The sequence below is a fragment of the Thermobia domestica genome, chromosome 11, assembly GCF_964235325.1.
Source record: "Thermobia domestica chromosome 11, izTheDome1.hap1.1, whole genome shotgun sequence".
Classification (NCBI taxonomy): Eukaryota; Metazoa; Arthropoda; class Insecta; order Zygentoma; family Lepismatidae; genus Thermobia; species Thermobia domestica.
The window spans coordinates 197,120,508-197,137,846 of record NC_137464.1 but is presented as its reverse complement, the minus strand read 5'-3'; the positions used below and the strand labels follow the sequence as shown (position 1 = coordinate 197,137,846).

The window sequence follows — 17,339 nt, the reverse complement described above, 5'->3', positions numbered from 1 at the left end:
CAGCCCAGAGTATATATTACTTATATCCGCTGATCTCTACATAATTGCCCTGATGACGAGAACGATGACAGCTCTCGAAACGTTGGCCTATCCACCAGTTTTCACCTGGCTGATTGCCCGAGAAGAACTTTATAATATACGCCGCCAGGAAAGCTTCAAATCTTACATATGTGTACATGTTAAATTATATCGGATTGAGTCGACACGCAGTGTTTAGTTTCCGTAAATATTACAGCTTCACCAAATGCTACATGTTAACAACATGTAAAAGAAAATATTTAAAAAAATAAATAATAAAAATATAGTCCAGTAATAATGCAAAACGTAGAACTATACTAATTGGAATAATACTGAATGAGCACGAAAGTTTGTAACAAGTATTTCACGGAATACTTTCTGTTACTAGTAAAAAATAAATAAAATAAATGAAATTATAAGCGACGTGATATTAAAATAAAAAATCTTGCAAAATTTGAATTATAGAACGCGCTTTTCTAATGGCCCCACGAATGGCAACAAGCACAATACTTTCAAGATCTTCGGAACATACGACATACATATATATCATCACATGTAACATTATTGTAGCTATCAAGGGCAATGAATATACAGGGTGAGCCACGGAAAATGTGACACTTGAAAGCGGCAACACTGCCAAACTGAAGCGTATGTCGGTGCTAGTTGCAATGTCATCTACATCACAAAGAGCTGTCATTTAGTTTACTATGAGTCGTTGGCCACTGCACATGCATGTTCACGCGATAGAAGCCTTTGTTCGCGAGAAGAGTAATTTTAAGTCTGAATCTTCACGCTTCTTGTCGACGACAGAACCAATTTTTCTCCACTGTCTCACCCACTTGGTAATTGCTTTCCTGTTTGGCACCCTAAAATGCCGGTCCTGCCCACGTCGCAGCTTCCGCTGAACAGCCACTATACTTTCCGCGAACAAATGCTTCCACCGCTTCAACACGCATGTGCATTGGCCAACGACTCACGGTAAACTAAATGGCAGATCAGGGTTGCCAACGAACAATTAACATTTAGTACTAGATTAGAGAGTAGAAAATCACTAAAAATCACCAAATGTTAACACTCCATACTATATATATATATATATATATATATATATATATATATATAATGTAATGTAATGGAGAGAGAAAATCTGAATTAACTTTATCAAACTATAATGGCTAGATACTATTCCTACTTTCTAGTATGCCCCGTATCCGGAACAGGACAGTAGGGGAACGAAAAGATTTCGGATGAATAACTCAGTGGCGGCTCTAGAGGGAAGTCATATTGGTAAAAAATTAAATTACAATTTAGTGCTACAAGCTAAGGAAAGAAAGCTTATTCCATGCGCTAATTCCTTATAATGTATACAAGAATAAATACATTAGGTATTTCTTCCCTTAGCTTAGCGATAAAATTTAAATATTTACCATATGACCTCCTATACATCTGTAGTTTTTTAGTACATAAATAAACGCTATTAATATGTACTACGTAGAAACAAATCATTTGAAATACACTGAACGATTAGCACAAATGTGATTTTAGCAACTTCCCAAAATTAAGAATTCATTAGTAACTGAACCTGAAAGACTTGAAATAAATGTATGTGTGTGAAACACAATTGAATAGGGGTCTACAATAATAATAATAATAATAATAATAATAATAATAATAATAATAATAATAATAATAATAATAAACTTACCATGCAGCATAGACGTCTTCAAATAAGGCACTAATTCCTACGTTGCAATTCACACTATATAATTATCAAATTTCGGTAATTGTTCTAGATAGAAATTATGTATGATATTCATATTTACATATTTACATTGATGCACTTTGTCTTTCAATTTTGGGGCCTTGGTGAAGATAAACACGATTTAGCGCGTTTTATGAGTTTCTTTGAAACAACCATACTTGCACTGTTTTGTCCCTTCAAAGCTTGTTTTGTTATGAGAATACTATTTAACATTGGAACCGAAAGTTTGTTCCTAATTTTAGTTTTGTTCAAGGTGACCGCTGAGAATATTCGTTCTGCAGCGGCCGATGAATGCGGTAATGCCAGCATCCCCTTTACAAATTTTGACAATGTCGGGAAAGCAATTTCTCCTGCTCCGTTCTTCAATTTACACACTTGCCACCAAAATTCCTCCATATCTTTATCCTTGAAATCGATTTTATAGTTCTGTAATCGACGCCACTCGGAATCAATAATTTCAAATTCGTTCTCTTCCACTATATTAGGAAAACGCACAGCCAAAGGGATCACAGAATTATACTTTTGTACATTTGAAGGGTCAAGCATCAGAAGAGATTGCAACGTGTGATTCCCAAATTCAACACGTTTCAACAATTGTCTGCAGAATTCAATATAAAATCGCTGACATCTACGTCTGAACTCCATGAATTCTTTCGAGAGATTTTCATTCCTAATAAAAATCGCCTGCACTCGAGCACCCAAATACATATCTTCTATTTTCAAGAACTCTTTGGAATTTGCAGGGTTAATTTGATTTAGAGGAGTGTTGTCTACGTAACTCCTATCCATGTAATATTTTAAAATTGTTTTAAGCGTTGCTCCTACATTTTCTAATAGAGTGTGCAGCCTATACTTTTCGCTTTGGAATTCTAAGTTCAATTCCGTCACATGAGGGAGGAAAAATGTTAGAAAATAGAAATAGGCCTTCATTATTACATTTTCCAGGCCTCGTAGCAGATCTTGGGGGCGGCTGTCACGCTTTTCCTCTAGTGATAGTGATCGGAAGTATGCCTGCAATACATCCCATTGCTCAATAATTCGGGAAATAACTTGCTGGAGTGAGAGCCATCGTGTCTGGCTTAAACTTAATAATTTATGGGGTTTCATCTTGAAAAAATCTTGAATTTCTTTCAGTTCGGAGACTCGTTTAGAACTTGCATTGAAAAAAGAGGTTATATCTCTACAAAAGTTCTCAAGTGATTGAGGAAGTTCTTTACAAGCCTCAGATGCACATATATGAAAGCTATGGCAAATACAGCGCGCAACAAAAAGATGTCTATTCAATTCCATTAGTTTTGCGCTTACACCTGCGTTAACTCCCATCATAGTACTGGCGTTGTCAGCAGCAAATCCAATTAAATTTGAAATTGGGATATTTCTCTCTTGGAAAAGCGTAATTATTGCTTCAAAAATTGTATTGCTTTTCCCACTATGAATTTCCAATAAACCTAAAAGACTATCCAATACTTGACCCTTTCCGGAGCTAAAGTAACGAACTACAACAGCTAGAGTTTTGGAATTACTTATATCTGTAGATTCGTCAATAATAATTGAAAAATAATTGTTTCGCAGTTCTTCGGCGATTACTTCAATGTTTTCTTCCGCTAAAACATTTTTAATAATAGCAGCGGATTTTGTACGACCACATCGAATTTGTTTCGCAATTTGGGAATCCGGAAAACACACTTTTAAGAGTTCAGGTAAAGTGTCCATGACCGAAATAGGTAGATTTTGCTCTGCTAAATATGCAGATAATCTAACCTCGGCTTCTGTCACTTGATCCCCTAAGCTATTTTCAACAGGTATTCGAAACGCACTGTCCAAAGTAACAGTGGTTTTCCTTTCTTCGACGCGTTTCAAATGCTTTGAGGTATGTAAATGGCGTTCCATTGCTGATACACTTCCTAAAAGCTCTATATCGCAATATTTACAATATGCTTTCCCAGGGGTTTTAGGGCTACACGTAAGCCAGTCTTTAAATTGCGGTTTGTCTTCCCAACTTTTTTTATATTTCTGCTGGTAATGCTTGATTTTTTTAGTTGAGTGTTCGACATCATTCATATCACTTGGTGTCACACTTTCGTTAGCTTTTCTTTTTGTACGAATGTTGTCGAAATTACTGTTATCATTAGAAACGCGTTCATTCTGAATCTCGGTATTGTTACAATTACTGGAAGTACCAACACAGTTACGCGCACTTTTTTTCACTTCAGGGTTATTAGTAATCACACACGCAGTAGTACTATTAGAAATTTCACCCCCAACTTGAGAACAATTTGAAGACACCTCACGCACACACGCCTTCTTAAAGTAATTTAATAGAGTTGACTTTTGATTATCACCCATGTCCTCAACTCATCAGCACCACCGATGGGACACACTATGGGTCAGTGACTTGCAACACAAGCCCGAACTTAAGCAAAAGAAAAAATATCCGCGAGAAATTAATTAACACCTCAAACTGAAAGTTCTGGTGGAAATCACTACGGATATTATGAACAACGAGAACAACCTACGTAGCGACTCGCGCTGCACAAGATATTGCACGAAATTACTAACTAAACTAATATAAGACTCAAACGAGCTGATTTGAAAATCTACCAAACAGCGGCGGTTAGTATTATTGACCTTCCTGTTTATTGATGTCTTTCTTAGAAACCTAAATTAGTTTACTCATTAGCGAAAGAAGAAAGTACAAGTGTGCAGATTTCAAATCCCATATGCTAGAAATTTTCTCGTGAGAAATTAGTGAGGTTAAAAATTGTACAGATAATACGAAAGGGTAAGACAAGTTTAGAGTGCTTGTACGTGACAATATCAATAGATTTATGCTCAACAACTGAGTCACAGATGGAACTTTCGTCGGTACTGTGCTTATTTGCTGGTACATTTTATTAATACATATATTAGTATGGTTTCCTCCTTCTTTAGACTCATTGGGAAAAAAGAAAAGGGAATGATACTGCCAGCGCCTCCGTACGTGACAAAACGTTGAAGCAGAGAATTATTATTTCTCCACTTGCTTCAGAAACCTACCTGCTCACGATAAGTAACTCTCAATCTCATCCCATGTCGGCGAACATAAAGAGGTGGAGGCCAAAAGTACTGTCTGTTTACCCATGGTCATTTCACAGCAGGGGTTGCTCTCAGAGAGGAACAAAAAGATTAACTCTTTAAGTTTGAACATTCTTTCCGAACCGAAACACAGTTTTCCTTGTTATTTGAAAAATCATTTCCTTGTCATTTAACTCCATGAGAAATGAAATGACAAAAATCACTAGATTGTACATATTTACGCGAAGTACGTACTAGATCACTAATTCAATGATAAAATCACTAAATCTAGTACGAAATCACACGAAGGCCGGTGACAGTTCCCTAATCCAGCTCTCTTGAAGAAGAGATAATGTGGTGGGAAAGGCTACATTGTAAGCATTGATCTTGCATGATGTCAGTGGCGCCAGCGCATTGAAGCGGATTCAACTCCACGTTACCAGTAGGTCCAGTCCTTCATAACCTCGGTATTATACAAGGTCGAGAAACACAAGACCTGAAGAAACTCAAAATCAGAGAGGGGGGGGAATTTGATATGTTCAGTAATTTTGAAGCCATGAAACTAAGCGATAAAATAACAAAAAGGTAACGCTTAATCATAATTGTATTATTAAACGCAAACTCGACGAAGAGGACGGCGCAGCGACTCGGATGTATTGAACTTACAATCAGAGAAGGAATGAGGAGAATAGCATGTGTTCCATTTCCAGGATATGAATATGCATACAAATCTACACAATTTTCAGTTATTTACATAATCTTCAGGTTTGTATATGCTAATCACGTTAACAAATCAGAAGAAAATAGCACTAATGCAAATTCAAACTTAAAATCCCATTTAACGCAAAACAATGAATTCCTATATCCATAAGAGGAGTAGCAGCAGCAGCTCTGCAAACATTTAAGTAATAGTTCAGATTTTCCCATCAAACGCTTTACCAATAAATTGTTTGAATTAGCTTTAATTACTAAATGAAGCACATTAAAAAAAAAAGATAAAATTAACCGAACCCTCAATAAAAAAAAATCGTTAATTGGCAGCAACTGTTTTGTTCTTATATTGACATTAGAGAGTGTGTGTGTGTGTTTTCTGATGAGAATCAGTCACGTCAACAGACATCTACAAATTCTTAATTTGTTGACTGACGAAAACTGGTAATCACAGTTCCGTTTAATTAAAGAGACGAAGTTTTAGAAAACAGTTATTCTCGAACAAAAATGTTTACTGAACCTAATCTACTAGAACGACCAAATTTAATTAATTAAAAAAAAAAAAAAAAACTTCAAATCAGTAGCTGTATATCTAAAATACAGGGTGGCCAACACAAAAAATCCAAACAGTTTCTAAAAAATACGCACAAAGCCGCAATGGTACATGGCTAAAAATAAATAAAAAAAATATCGTATAACAAAAAGCCTCTGTCCCTTCCTAAATATACATGTTAACACAAGACGAATCCTTCATCCGCTCCCTGGTCCCGAGTTCAATTCCCGGTGGGGACACTATCGAAAAAGTGTAACAGCTTTTTCAGGCAAGCCACCTTGAATGAGGTTTTTCCTGGGTTTCCCCTCATTCACATCAGGCAAATGCCGGAGTGGTACCTAACTTGTAGGCCCCAGTCTCCTTTCGCCTAGTCGGCATAATCGTGGGACGTAAAACAACGATTTCGCTGAAGTGAAACATACTGAAATACACCCACATTGAGCTGTTCTCTATAACGCTAACAAAATACATACGTAGTAGGATTAATGAGATATAGTTTAAAATCATCACTAACTCTTAAATTTTATTTTCTGTTGAACTAAAATATTATCCATGTATTACATAACACATGTATCAGTCCATGGATCACATTGAGCTGAACATGCTTGAAGATGAATGCTCAATGAAGAGTTTAAGAAAACAGAGAAAACGCGAATTTTTTGTGATGCTAAAAAGTACGTCGTTCGTTGTTAGTAATAACAATAACTGATGATAGCTTTTATTTTGCTGGATACAGGGGTAAAAGTGAGGGAGAACGTGAGTAGACGTCGTTCCCGAAGTTCCAAAAAATATTTATGGCGTCCGGCATGACGTCAAGCGTCCTCCTACCTTTTCAGATCCACTTTTACTCTTGTGTTGAAAGAATTTATTTATTTATTTATTTATTTTTACGTCCTATATGTGCGACAAAATACAACTGTTAACTAGCATATTGTTTGTCTTTTCCTAATAGCGATACATATACCCTGTACATTTTGAATTTCTAGTTTTCTTTTCTTTCTTTTTTTTTCTTCTTTTAGTGTATGTGTATGTATTTTGCAGCAGAAGTTTAGTTATGAAAGACGAGATCTACTATTAACGCGAGCTCCAACTACGACCGGGACTTACATTTGGTAGGAGTACAAAGCATATGCCTCACAGTTCAGACCATTCCCTACCATACTACCTGCCTCCAAGAGAGCTAGATTATAGGACCAGTCCTGACTGCCAAGGTTTTAAATTAACACACTCAAAATTTCAAGATTGCACATAAAATTTATTTATTTATTTATACACATTTCTGGGCATTACCGGATCTACGGCCATAACCGGAATGACGTTCCTTGGTAAGCACATTGTACGGGGAAAGCAAGGAGGAAGGACGGAAGCGGTTTGGTACCTGTATGTTAGGTACCATCCCGGAATTTACCTGGTGTAAATTAGGAAAACCCCAGAAAAACCTGACTCAGGATAGCTGCCCGGAACAACCTGTCACCTTTTCGATCGTCTCTCTCCCCGTATGCACATAAAATAAAAAGCACATTGTGTACTAAGGACCGACTATTCTTCATCTAAACTAAGGTGATACTATTGCGACGAAAGTTTTCAATATTGTGACGATATTACTGCTATAATAATAATCTCTAAGCTGTCTTCGATTTATTCACGCACGAAAACAAGCATAAATTACTTTCTACTGTGAGACTGGTGATTCAGTGGTAGAGCGTTCATCTCTGATGCATGGAGTTTTGTTCGATCCCAACTTGCACCAAGTGGGCTTCGTGGTGGACAAACACCTTGGGCATAGGTTTTCACCGGGTCGACAGCTTCCTTTCACTTTCTTCATCCCATTTCATTCATTATCATCATTTTAGTCTCCCTTAGCCCTGGTACATAATCGTGGGACATCAAACTAGAAATTTAATTTCATTACACTTTCTACTGTAACATAATCGAAACAGTATATTCAAACTGACTTTTTTTTTATACCGTTGTACGTATACAGGGTGCGTTCACAAAGTTTCAAGACTGGTCTCAGAATAACAAATGTATTACACATTTTTGTGCAGCGAACTAAAAGTCTTCGAAATATGACCCTTGGGCATCAACACACCGCTACCAACGTGTTTTCCATTGTTCATAGGCTCCCTGAATGTCTTCGTGCGCAAGGCTGTGAAGAGACCTCGCCGAAGACGTCTGGACAGCTAGAATCGTGTGGAATCGCTTCCCTTTCAGGTCTTTCTTGATTCGGGGGAACAAAAGTCACTGGGAGTGAGGTCAGAGCTGTTGGGTGGATGCGACAGTGTTGCCAAGACCTGAAAGGGAAAAGCAGTCATGACTCGCACTCAGAAGTGCATCGATGCTGAAGGCAACTATTTTGAATATTTAACTGTGGCCTTACGTTTTTTCCGGAAATCTAACTTTGTAGGTCGGAAAATAAATATTGATAGTTCAGAGTGTGTGTACAGTTTTTGATGGACTCAGTATTAACAAAAAGACGACTGTATAAGCCTGCATCAAAAGAAAATGGGTAATATTTTATATATTCGTTGCATACAAAGCATGCTATTTCTTTTATCGATGACTGTGTATCACAAATTAGGAATGATATGATATTCGCATTTTTTTTTAGTTTAACGTCCCACAGTTAGGTACCGAGGCTAAGAGAGACGGTGATAATGTGATATTATACTAGGTGGAAACTGGAGAATAACGAAAAACCCATGCATACTTTGTCTACTACAAAGTTTATTTAGCGAATGCTAGGATCGATACAGGGACCCTACGCATCAGAGGGAAAAGCTCTATAATTGAGACATCGCGGACCTATTTTAATTGTTGTTCTTGTATTTGTTTCATAATAACTTGTAAAAAGCATCAAACTCGTAGTTTTGAGAAACGTGTCTTGGATATATTGTCGTTAAATAACCATTAGGCGTATTTCAAAATTTGAGTTTTGACGTTCACACCGGTACCTTATCCAATTTTACGAGATCTACCGAACTCTTGACCCTTTTAAATTTTGGCTTTTTTTAAAGGTAAATTATAGACTTTCAGTCAAGCAGCTACAGCATCATTCCTATTTATCCTAGATCATAGTTCGTACCTCATTCTCTTCATAATAGAACAGCCTTTCAAACAGTACCATTCATATGTCTCCATCATGTAACTGAGGCGAGAAAATCACAAAATAAAAGGTATTTTTTGTTTAAAAAAATATCCCTTTTTCACGTTTTCGTCCCTCTTGAACCCCTCCCCCCGTGTTAACGCAGAGATCCGAAAAAATCTGAAAAATACTAAGGGGTGCACTGAATGTGTGTGCAAAATTTCAATCTTTTAGGTGCAAAACTAAGCCCTCCAAAAAGTAATAAAAATAGGCCTAATGAAAAAATATTTTAAGTTGTGACGTCATCACTCCCTATGTGTCGACGCAGAGAAGCGTGAAACCATACATAACGTGTTCTACAATGCCTCCAGACTTTTTTTTTTCTTAAAAAAAAGTAAAAAACCTTATCGGTACTTTTTAAACAGAATAAAGACACTACCTTTTCACCTAAAAATAGGTGATACAGAGTTAAGAATATTTAAGAATCACAGATGACGGAGACTTCATTCCTAAAGTATCGAGTTGATAAGACGGAACGATCGATCGGTAGGTCTCGCAAAATTATATAAGGTAGCGGTGTTAACTCAAAATAACAAATTCGAAATACACATATTAGCAATTCCAACGATGATACAGTATGAGTGCCTCACCTCATAGCAGGAAGTGCTTGTTACGTCTGCTAAGTAGACAAACAACGCAGTAAACAAAGTACGGTACATTGTTGCTATCCTCAGATTAGCGTTGTCAAGTGCATTGAGATGGCCTACACCTAAGTCTACATAATGTATAAAAGAACTTTTTAAAAAGCCAGATGGAGAACATTTGCTGCAGACGAATTACAACCTGCCTAGCCTCCCCTTTAACGTGATGCATCTCAAAGCTAGCAATTAGTCACATCTCACGTGGCAGTTTCACTTGAAACCATCACGTGACGCTATTTACGGATAAACACACACACACACAAAAAAAAAAAAAAGCTACAAGAAAACAACGTAAAACAAACATAACAAAAGTCAGTTTCTCCGCCTGTTTGCTGGAAAGGAAGAATGAGACAAAGAAGATCACGAACTTTGTTTACGGGTTCGAACACAGGGAACGAACGACCTACGTGAAGAACAAGATAAATAGTCATTAAAATCAGCCTTGTTTTAATATAAGTAGTAGCAAATACATACGCATGTTACCGTAGAGTCAATATTTTGTGGTTCCTTCCTTCCAGTCCTACATACAGAATTCCTATAAGTAGCACAGTATTGCCAACGCCGTAGCAGCACCGATGTAGTGTCGGAACTTACCGTAGTCTCAATATCGCCTTAAATCAGCATATTTTCTTTAAAAAAATATATCTGGCCCCAAAATAAAGTAAGAATAGAAGTGTCAATATATGACTTATTGGGGGGAGGAGTAGTAGTTTTTGACTATAGCAGGGCTAACAAGAAATGGTCTCTGAAGTTTCTTACCACGTGCCGGAAGAAAATGCAGCCCCGACTTTGGTACCAGTGTTATCAACCACGATTAACTCTGTCTCACACTATTAATTAAATTGCCACTATAGATGAACCGAAAAAAGCCTTAAGGGTCTACACTACAGCGAAATTAAATTACCGCTAATTTTAGAGTTTTTCTGTAATATCTTCAAAACAAATACAAATATTCGAAAAACAGAAACGTAGTGAACTAGACAAGACGATTTTGTATATGGTACCTTTAGCACAATTCACCTATCTGTTTTTGGTATGCCGCTATTTAGAGAACCCGCAAAAAATGCTAAATCTATCTACAGTTGCAAATCGAAAGCAGATGGATGACTTGTGATAACGGTATCACGTGCAAAATCGTATTGTCTAGTTTACTACGTTTCTGTTTTTCGAATATTTTTATTTGTTTTGAAGATATTACAGAAAAGCTTTAAAATTAGCAGTAGTTTAATTTCGCTGTAGTGAACACCCTTAACACATGAGTAGAGCCTTTCTATTTCAAATGTGCCCCTTCTGGCGCTGCTGTCGATGTGTGTTTTCTCGTACCTCCCTCGAAAGAGTAGCGATAAATTGCGGCCGAAATCTTTCAATTATTGGATGCGGAAGCGTTGCCAAAATGAATTATTTCACGGACTTCGCTGTCTTCTGTCTTGTTAGTCATTCTAAGTAGCCTAAGATCTTCACTCGTCAAGACCAAACGATTGAATGACAAATTGGCAACAAGCGGAGGTCATTCACTTCTTTTCAATAAGCAAAGGGAGGATTTCCTCCGTCAGAGGGTAGCGGGGGTGGGGCCGAAGTATCTTTCGCATGTTTTCCGAGGGTACAGATGATAGTCTCTAGTGGCAACGTCGTTGCGAGCTGTCAAAAACTTTCTCTTACTGACTCCTCTATAGGCATTTTATACACCCCGGTGATTTTTGAAAAGGATAAAATTTGAACAGCACATCGACCAATCGGAAGATCCATGAAGTCAACTAATGCTGGGTCCAGCCGGTATTTGAACTGTGACCACTGGGGGAAAATAGATGGTGGGCGAGTGCGGCATGTCACCAATCACGAGGACAATTGAGGAACTACATGCCTGACACACACGGATTAAGAAAACTGGAAATAACGGTTAACGAAAATAGCTCCTTACGGATTACACATTCGCAAATCGCCGGCTGGTCAGCTTAGGCTCTTCGGAACTTTGCACTTTCTAAATAGTACAGAACACTCAGAAAGGCCAAGACTGATACATTTCACTCAAATTTGAACATCATTGAATTTCATTTTATGAATACTTTGCTAGGTGTTTTCGGGGAGGGAGACACGCGTTCGATTCCTGGTAGGAACTCGTATGGTTTGGATCCCACGTTACACTGCTGAAAAGGACACTAAACTCCAAATCAACTCAACCAACCAACTTTACTAAGTTTTATACGAAGTGGTTTAAATTGCTTAACAATTTCATAGTTCAACAATTTAAAATATGGGAACTACATACAACAAAGCTGAGCCCAACTAGTATCTCATATGACGACCAATTATGTAATGTCATTAGCAGCTCTCAAACTTGGTGGTAAAAAACAATTTTAAAAACAATCCAACGTCGTGTTTGAATTAGATTTTGACACACGTATCTTGTCGAGTTCCATTTTAGGAGCTTAACACGTTATCTCCAAACCAAATAAAACAAATCTACTTTCTATAAATAGACAGTTAATTTAACAAGGTGGTATACACAGTCATTTTCAGGACATGTAGTTTACGTATTTCTGTTGTCCACACACAGTGGTTAAGACCAAAACAGGTAATGGTGACTCCTTGTTTCAACGGAAATGACGTCATGTGGGAGAACAACTTATATGATTATTATTCCCAGCTTCTTTCTTATTTTGTTGCCTTTGTTTTAGTTTTATTACCCTTTTTAAAAGCTCATTTCGCAGCCATTCGCTCAACAACTGTCCAGCTAACCTGCATAATCTCACAAAAACACGGAATGTGAAATTTTCCAGCTATTTTCCCTGCATTAATTTTAGCTAATATTCAAGTCGAATTTTGACTGTAGGAGTTTCCTACTCAATTACTATATAAAATCGTAGTTTAATTATGTCAAACTGCAGATTTGCCACACCCATTATACATTGAAGTTCCAAAGTGCGAAGACCACACACGCGAAGTTTGCTAACACACAACCTACTTTAATACACGGTGAAAAATGTTAAATTACACTGGACGGAAAAATGGAAGAAAACATCTCAAATGACCAATTTTGTTTTGAAAATAGAAAAGGAATACAGGAGCGACACCAAATCTACGAATAGTAATAAATGAATCTCTCCAAGTCAAAAAGCAAGTACTGTTTACTTCCATACATTGAGAGACTATTTCTGTATAGTAGTTCGAACAGTGCCATCCACCCTAGCAGAATCATAAGTAAGGTGGCTAGACGCTATTTATTCAAGGTTCCATCCTGGTATTTACATACTGAAGCTAAGGATAATTGGTCGAGGATTCGATCCTGGACCTACCGATTGATAGGCGAGAATGCTAGAATGCTAAGTTTAACCAATTAGTTTATTTATCAGTTATCCAGTTTAAGACTAGGATTTTCTTTCAACAATTTCATTTCTTTTATTTATTTATTCCCGTGTGCATTCCCGATTCCTCTTCGTTCCTATATCTCACGAACTGATCTTTCACACAATACTGTATGCTTCAGAAATTCTGTTTAGTTTCGAGATCAAAGCTTACGTTAAGGTTGTAATAACGCACATCTATGTTATAATCGATTCACTGCAAAATTATTAACCGATAAACAATATCTAAAAGGAGCAAATTGTAGTTCCAGAGTATTCTGCAAACACTGTGCCGGTATTGTGTCAAAGATAATGTGTTCTTTTCAGCTTACTTTCAAAACTATTTTAAAAAAATAAATAGCCAAATTACGACGACACATTCAAGAAATACGAAATACACGGATCCCTATTGACTTCTATCCGTATTGACTTATCTTTATACGTTTTCAAAATTCCTTCAAAACAGTACATCATTATATAACTATGTTTTCTTGTCCTGATCTAGTCCTTTCCATTCCAGAAACATTTTACTTTAGCTGGTACCAGCACTCGTCGTTGCATCTTGTCATTTACACTGTGTATTGGAAGTTTTATAGGAAGCCAAACTCTGCAGTGCATTTGAAGGTCATCAAGAGACAATAAATTGAGTAAATTAAACGATTTACGCATCTGAAGAACACGAAATTTGTCTTAGCGTAGTAGTAGTGGCTTAGTGTAGTTTCGTGTTACTCACGAGGCGAGAAATGTCTCGAGTCTCCATGGGAAATATTAATTCACCCAAGTGTAAGATGTCAAGCAGTCTGTTTTAGTATTACATGATTCATAGTTTTTAAAATGAATTGATAAACTAATTAAAAGTACGAACACAACGAAGAGCATTTATCAACGTTTGAAGATATGCAAATAATCACACAATATACTCATATACTAAATATGAGTTAACCGTTGCTCTATTACACCCTTCGTAAATCTCCCGTAGCGCGAAAGATTCTTATAGTTTCTAGGTGCAATTAAGAAAAACAGCATAAAATTTGTATATACACATTCACAAAACGAGACGAGATGAGAATACAATTCATAAGTAACACCACTCAAGTCCACTATTTATTCTACTCTAATTTCCTGGAGATAGCCCATGAACTTTTTTTTTTTTTTTTTTTTTTGAGTGACACGTTATCACAACCGTTAAATCTGGCTTTCCAGACCGCAGTTTGATACTACAGGGTGTCCAATATACAATGCAACCCGGAGTTTGGGATAGTAGAACTATTGAACCTGAAGTGGTACACAAATAATGGTTATACCAAAATGAAGCCATGTTCATGCATATATTTTTAAACTAGGAAGCAACGATTGAAGTACACTAGGAACCACACAGTGTTCCCAGATGTAACCGAAGGTGTAAATCTTTTTTTTTTTTTTTTTTGAAAACATGTAAATTGACTCATACGTATGGATGTTCTGTCGTTAATTTTCAGTTTGTTTAGTTGGAGTAGCTTGGAAACTATGGAACAGAAGAAAGAATTTTTTATTTCCACCGATAATTAATCGGATGAGGCCTCTATAAGGGGTAACTAGGGGAAATCGTAGTTTTCATAAATTAACACTCTGAATTGCCAACCCTGCTGGTGTTTCAGTGCATCAAAAAGTGTGTTAAGGATCTGTTTACATTATGCAATTCATGAAAACAATGAAAAACAAACTTTGAAATTATAGAGATAAAATTTTTATTTACATGCACTCGGCAACACTGCTATTCATTTCTATGGGGTTATTTACAGCAAGAGGTATACAAGAACAATTCTTGAACTATTCAAGATCTGGAAACAGACATTCGCAGTACCATTGAGGACATTAACACGTCTAATCTTCGTCAAGTTACTGCGAACCTGGTGAAACGTGTGAACCAGTGTTTGAATCAAAACAGGGGACACTCTCAGCATCCGCGGTAGACCTGGTAACTCATTTCTGATAGTAGCAGTGTTGCCGGGTGCATGTAAGTAAACGTTTTATCATGATAATTTCAAAGTTTGTTTTTCATTGTTTTCAGGAATCGCATAATGTAGACAAATCCTTAACACACCTTTTGATACACTAAAACATGAGCAAAGTTGCCAATTCAGTGTTAATTTATGAAAACTACGATTTCCCTAGTTCCCCCTTACAGAGGCCTCATCCGATTAGTTGTCGATGGAAATATAAAAATTCTTTTTTCTGCTCCATAGTTTCCAAGCAACTCCAACTAAACAAACTGAAAATTAAAGACAGAACATTCATACGTATGAGTTATGAGTCAATTTACATGTTTTGCAAAAAAATTGATTTACACCTTCGGTTACACCTGGCAACACTGTGTGGTTCCTAGTGTACTTCAATCGTTCCTTCCTAGTTAAAAAATATATTCATGAACAAGGCTTCATTTTTGTATAACAATTATTTGTGTATCACTTCAGGTTCAAAAGTTCTACTATCCCAAACTCCGGGTTGCGTTGTATATTGGACACCCTGTACTTCATTCATACAGCTCCCCAATTATCTCACGATATTAACCTAACACCGAAAATCGAACCCAAGGTCTTGTTGAGTAGTAACCTCTCAACAACGGAAGTAACTTTCCTTTCCTCTGCCATTAATAAAAGTTATCGGCTCAACTCTTTTTTTCATGTATATTCACATTACAAACTGGTTCACAAGACACAAAAACATGCTTTTGTCACAATGGCAACATTGGCTTCCAGGAAAACATTCTTCACTGGAGTGTTATTGTTGTCTCGGAAAATGTGTGGAAAGGGAGCGCATCACTCATCGGCGTCGGATGCTTTTTTTTTTCCTATCCTTGACGCTCTTTACAAGTCTCTCATACTTGGCTCAATTCCCAAAGGTGAAATCACAGAATTTACCACACACATTAACTCCATACTGAACATTGTTGAAGAGACTTATACAAACACACACACATTATGCACGAAATAAATGTGTTTCTCAGAATATGCTCACACTGTTTAGAAAAAAAAAAATGAAACAAATTTAAATAACTTTCGAGATTGTGTCTTTCTTTATATACACAAACAAGAATTTGTGCTATGTTTAAAAGAGTATCTTCCGTCTCCTTTTAATTTCACACAAGCAGAGCCTGAAACACAATCCTCTCAAATTATTTCTCTTACTATTGTGTCTCAGGTATGCAATCTTGCACCACGAAGACAAGATAAAATGCGAACTTTCACCTCGTTTTGGGCTGAAATATGCTCTAGAATCTTAAGCGTCAATATCGTTCTTTCTAAATGTTAATTTTATTTCACTTACTACACAGTAATGCACTTTTAAAATACAGCAGATAAGAGTTCAGGGTTCCTACTGATCTGGAGAAATCTATTTCCTTGACCTTTGACAGGAAATTCCCTGACTTTCAAGACAGGTGTCAAATGACGTTGACATATAAATAAGGAATAAATAACGGTGAATATTCTATATGAGAACATTTATTCTATAGAAACAAATAGTAATCAGTTGCTCATACGTACATTCCACTTTCCTCCCATAGAAATCTGAGCAACGTTCCGTACTGTGATCATTGGTGTATAATTAATATTTTTAACTCGCAGGAAAGAGACCTTTGGGTATATAAATTAAGAAGAGGATGATAGTGACGACAATCTTGATTCGATTGTCTTGACTTGGCGATTTTTTTGTATCTGTGGCGATCTACTTTCAGTTTTCTTAATTCACAGTTCAGTAAAACTTCCATTTACGGATACTTCCATAATACAAACTTTTTTTTTTAATCTCAACAAAATTATGTGTCTTATTACCGAACAGCACCCCTCCCTCCTCTTCATTAACGGAAACGGACAGTCTTTATTCCCCCCCCCCCATGTTAGTAATGACCCCTTTATAATTGACAGGAATTATTCTTAATTCACACACAGAAAATACTTTCTATAATTTGGAGAGACAAGATCTGGATACAGTATATAGAAAATCCCTTCTGTAGAAAATGTCTTTGTTTACTGACTGAGTACCACCACATGAATAACTGCAAGACCAACTTCAAATATTTCTCTGTCACGAGAAATTACTTTCCTTGTGGGACTCCTACAGAAAATCTTAAATG

General features: G+C 36.7%; 2 protein-coding genes across 2 annotated transcripts in view; both read right to left on the bottom strand.

The window, feature by feature from the left end:
• sn (fascin domain-containing protein singed) overlaps positions 1 to 17,339 on the bottom strand; it is a 279,621-nt gene that overhangs the window by 221,119 nt on the left and 41,163 nt on the right. The window lies entirely within an intron of this gene.
• On the bottom strand, positions 1,868 to 4,126 carry LOC145665414 (protein FAM200A-like). Its single transcript, XM_081732720.1, has one exon. It carries the CDS (start codon positions 4,124 to 4,126, stop codon positions 1,868 to 1,870), a length of 2,259 nt encoding a protein of 752 aa, XP_081588846.1.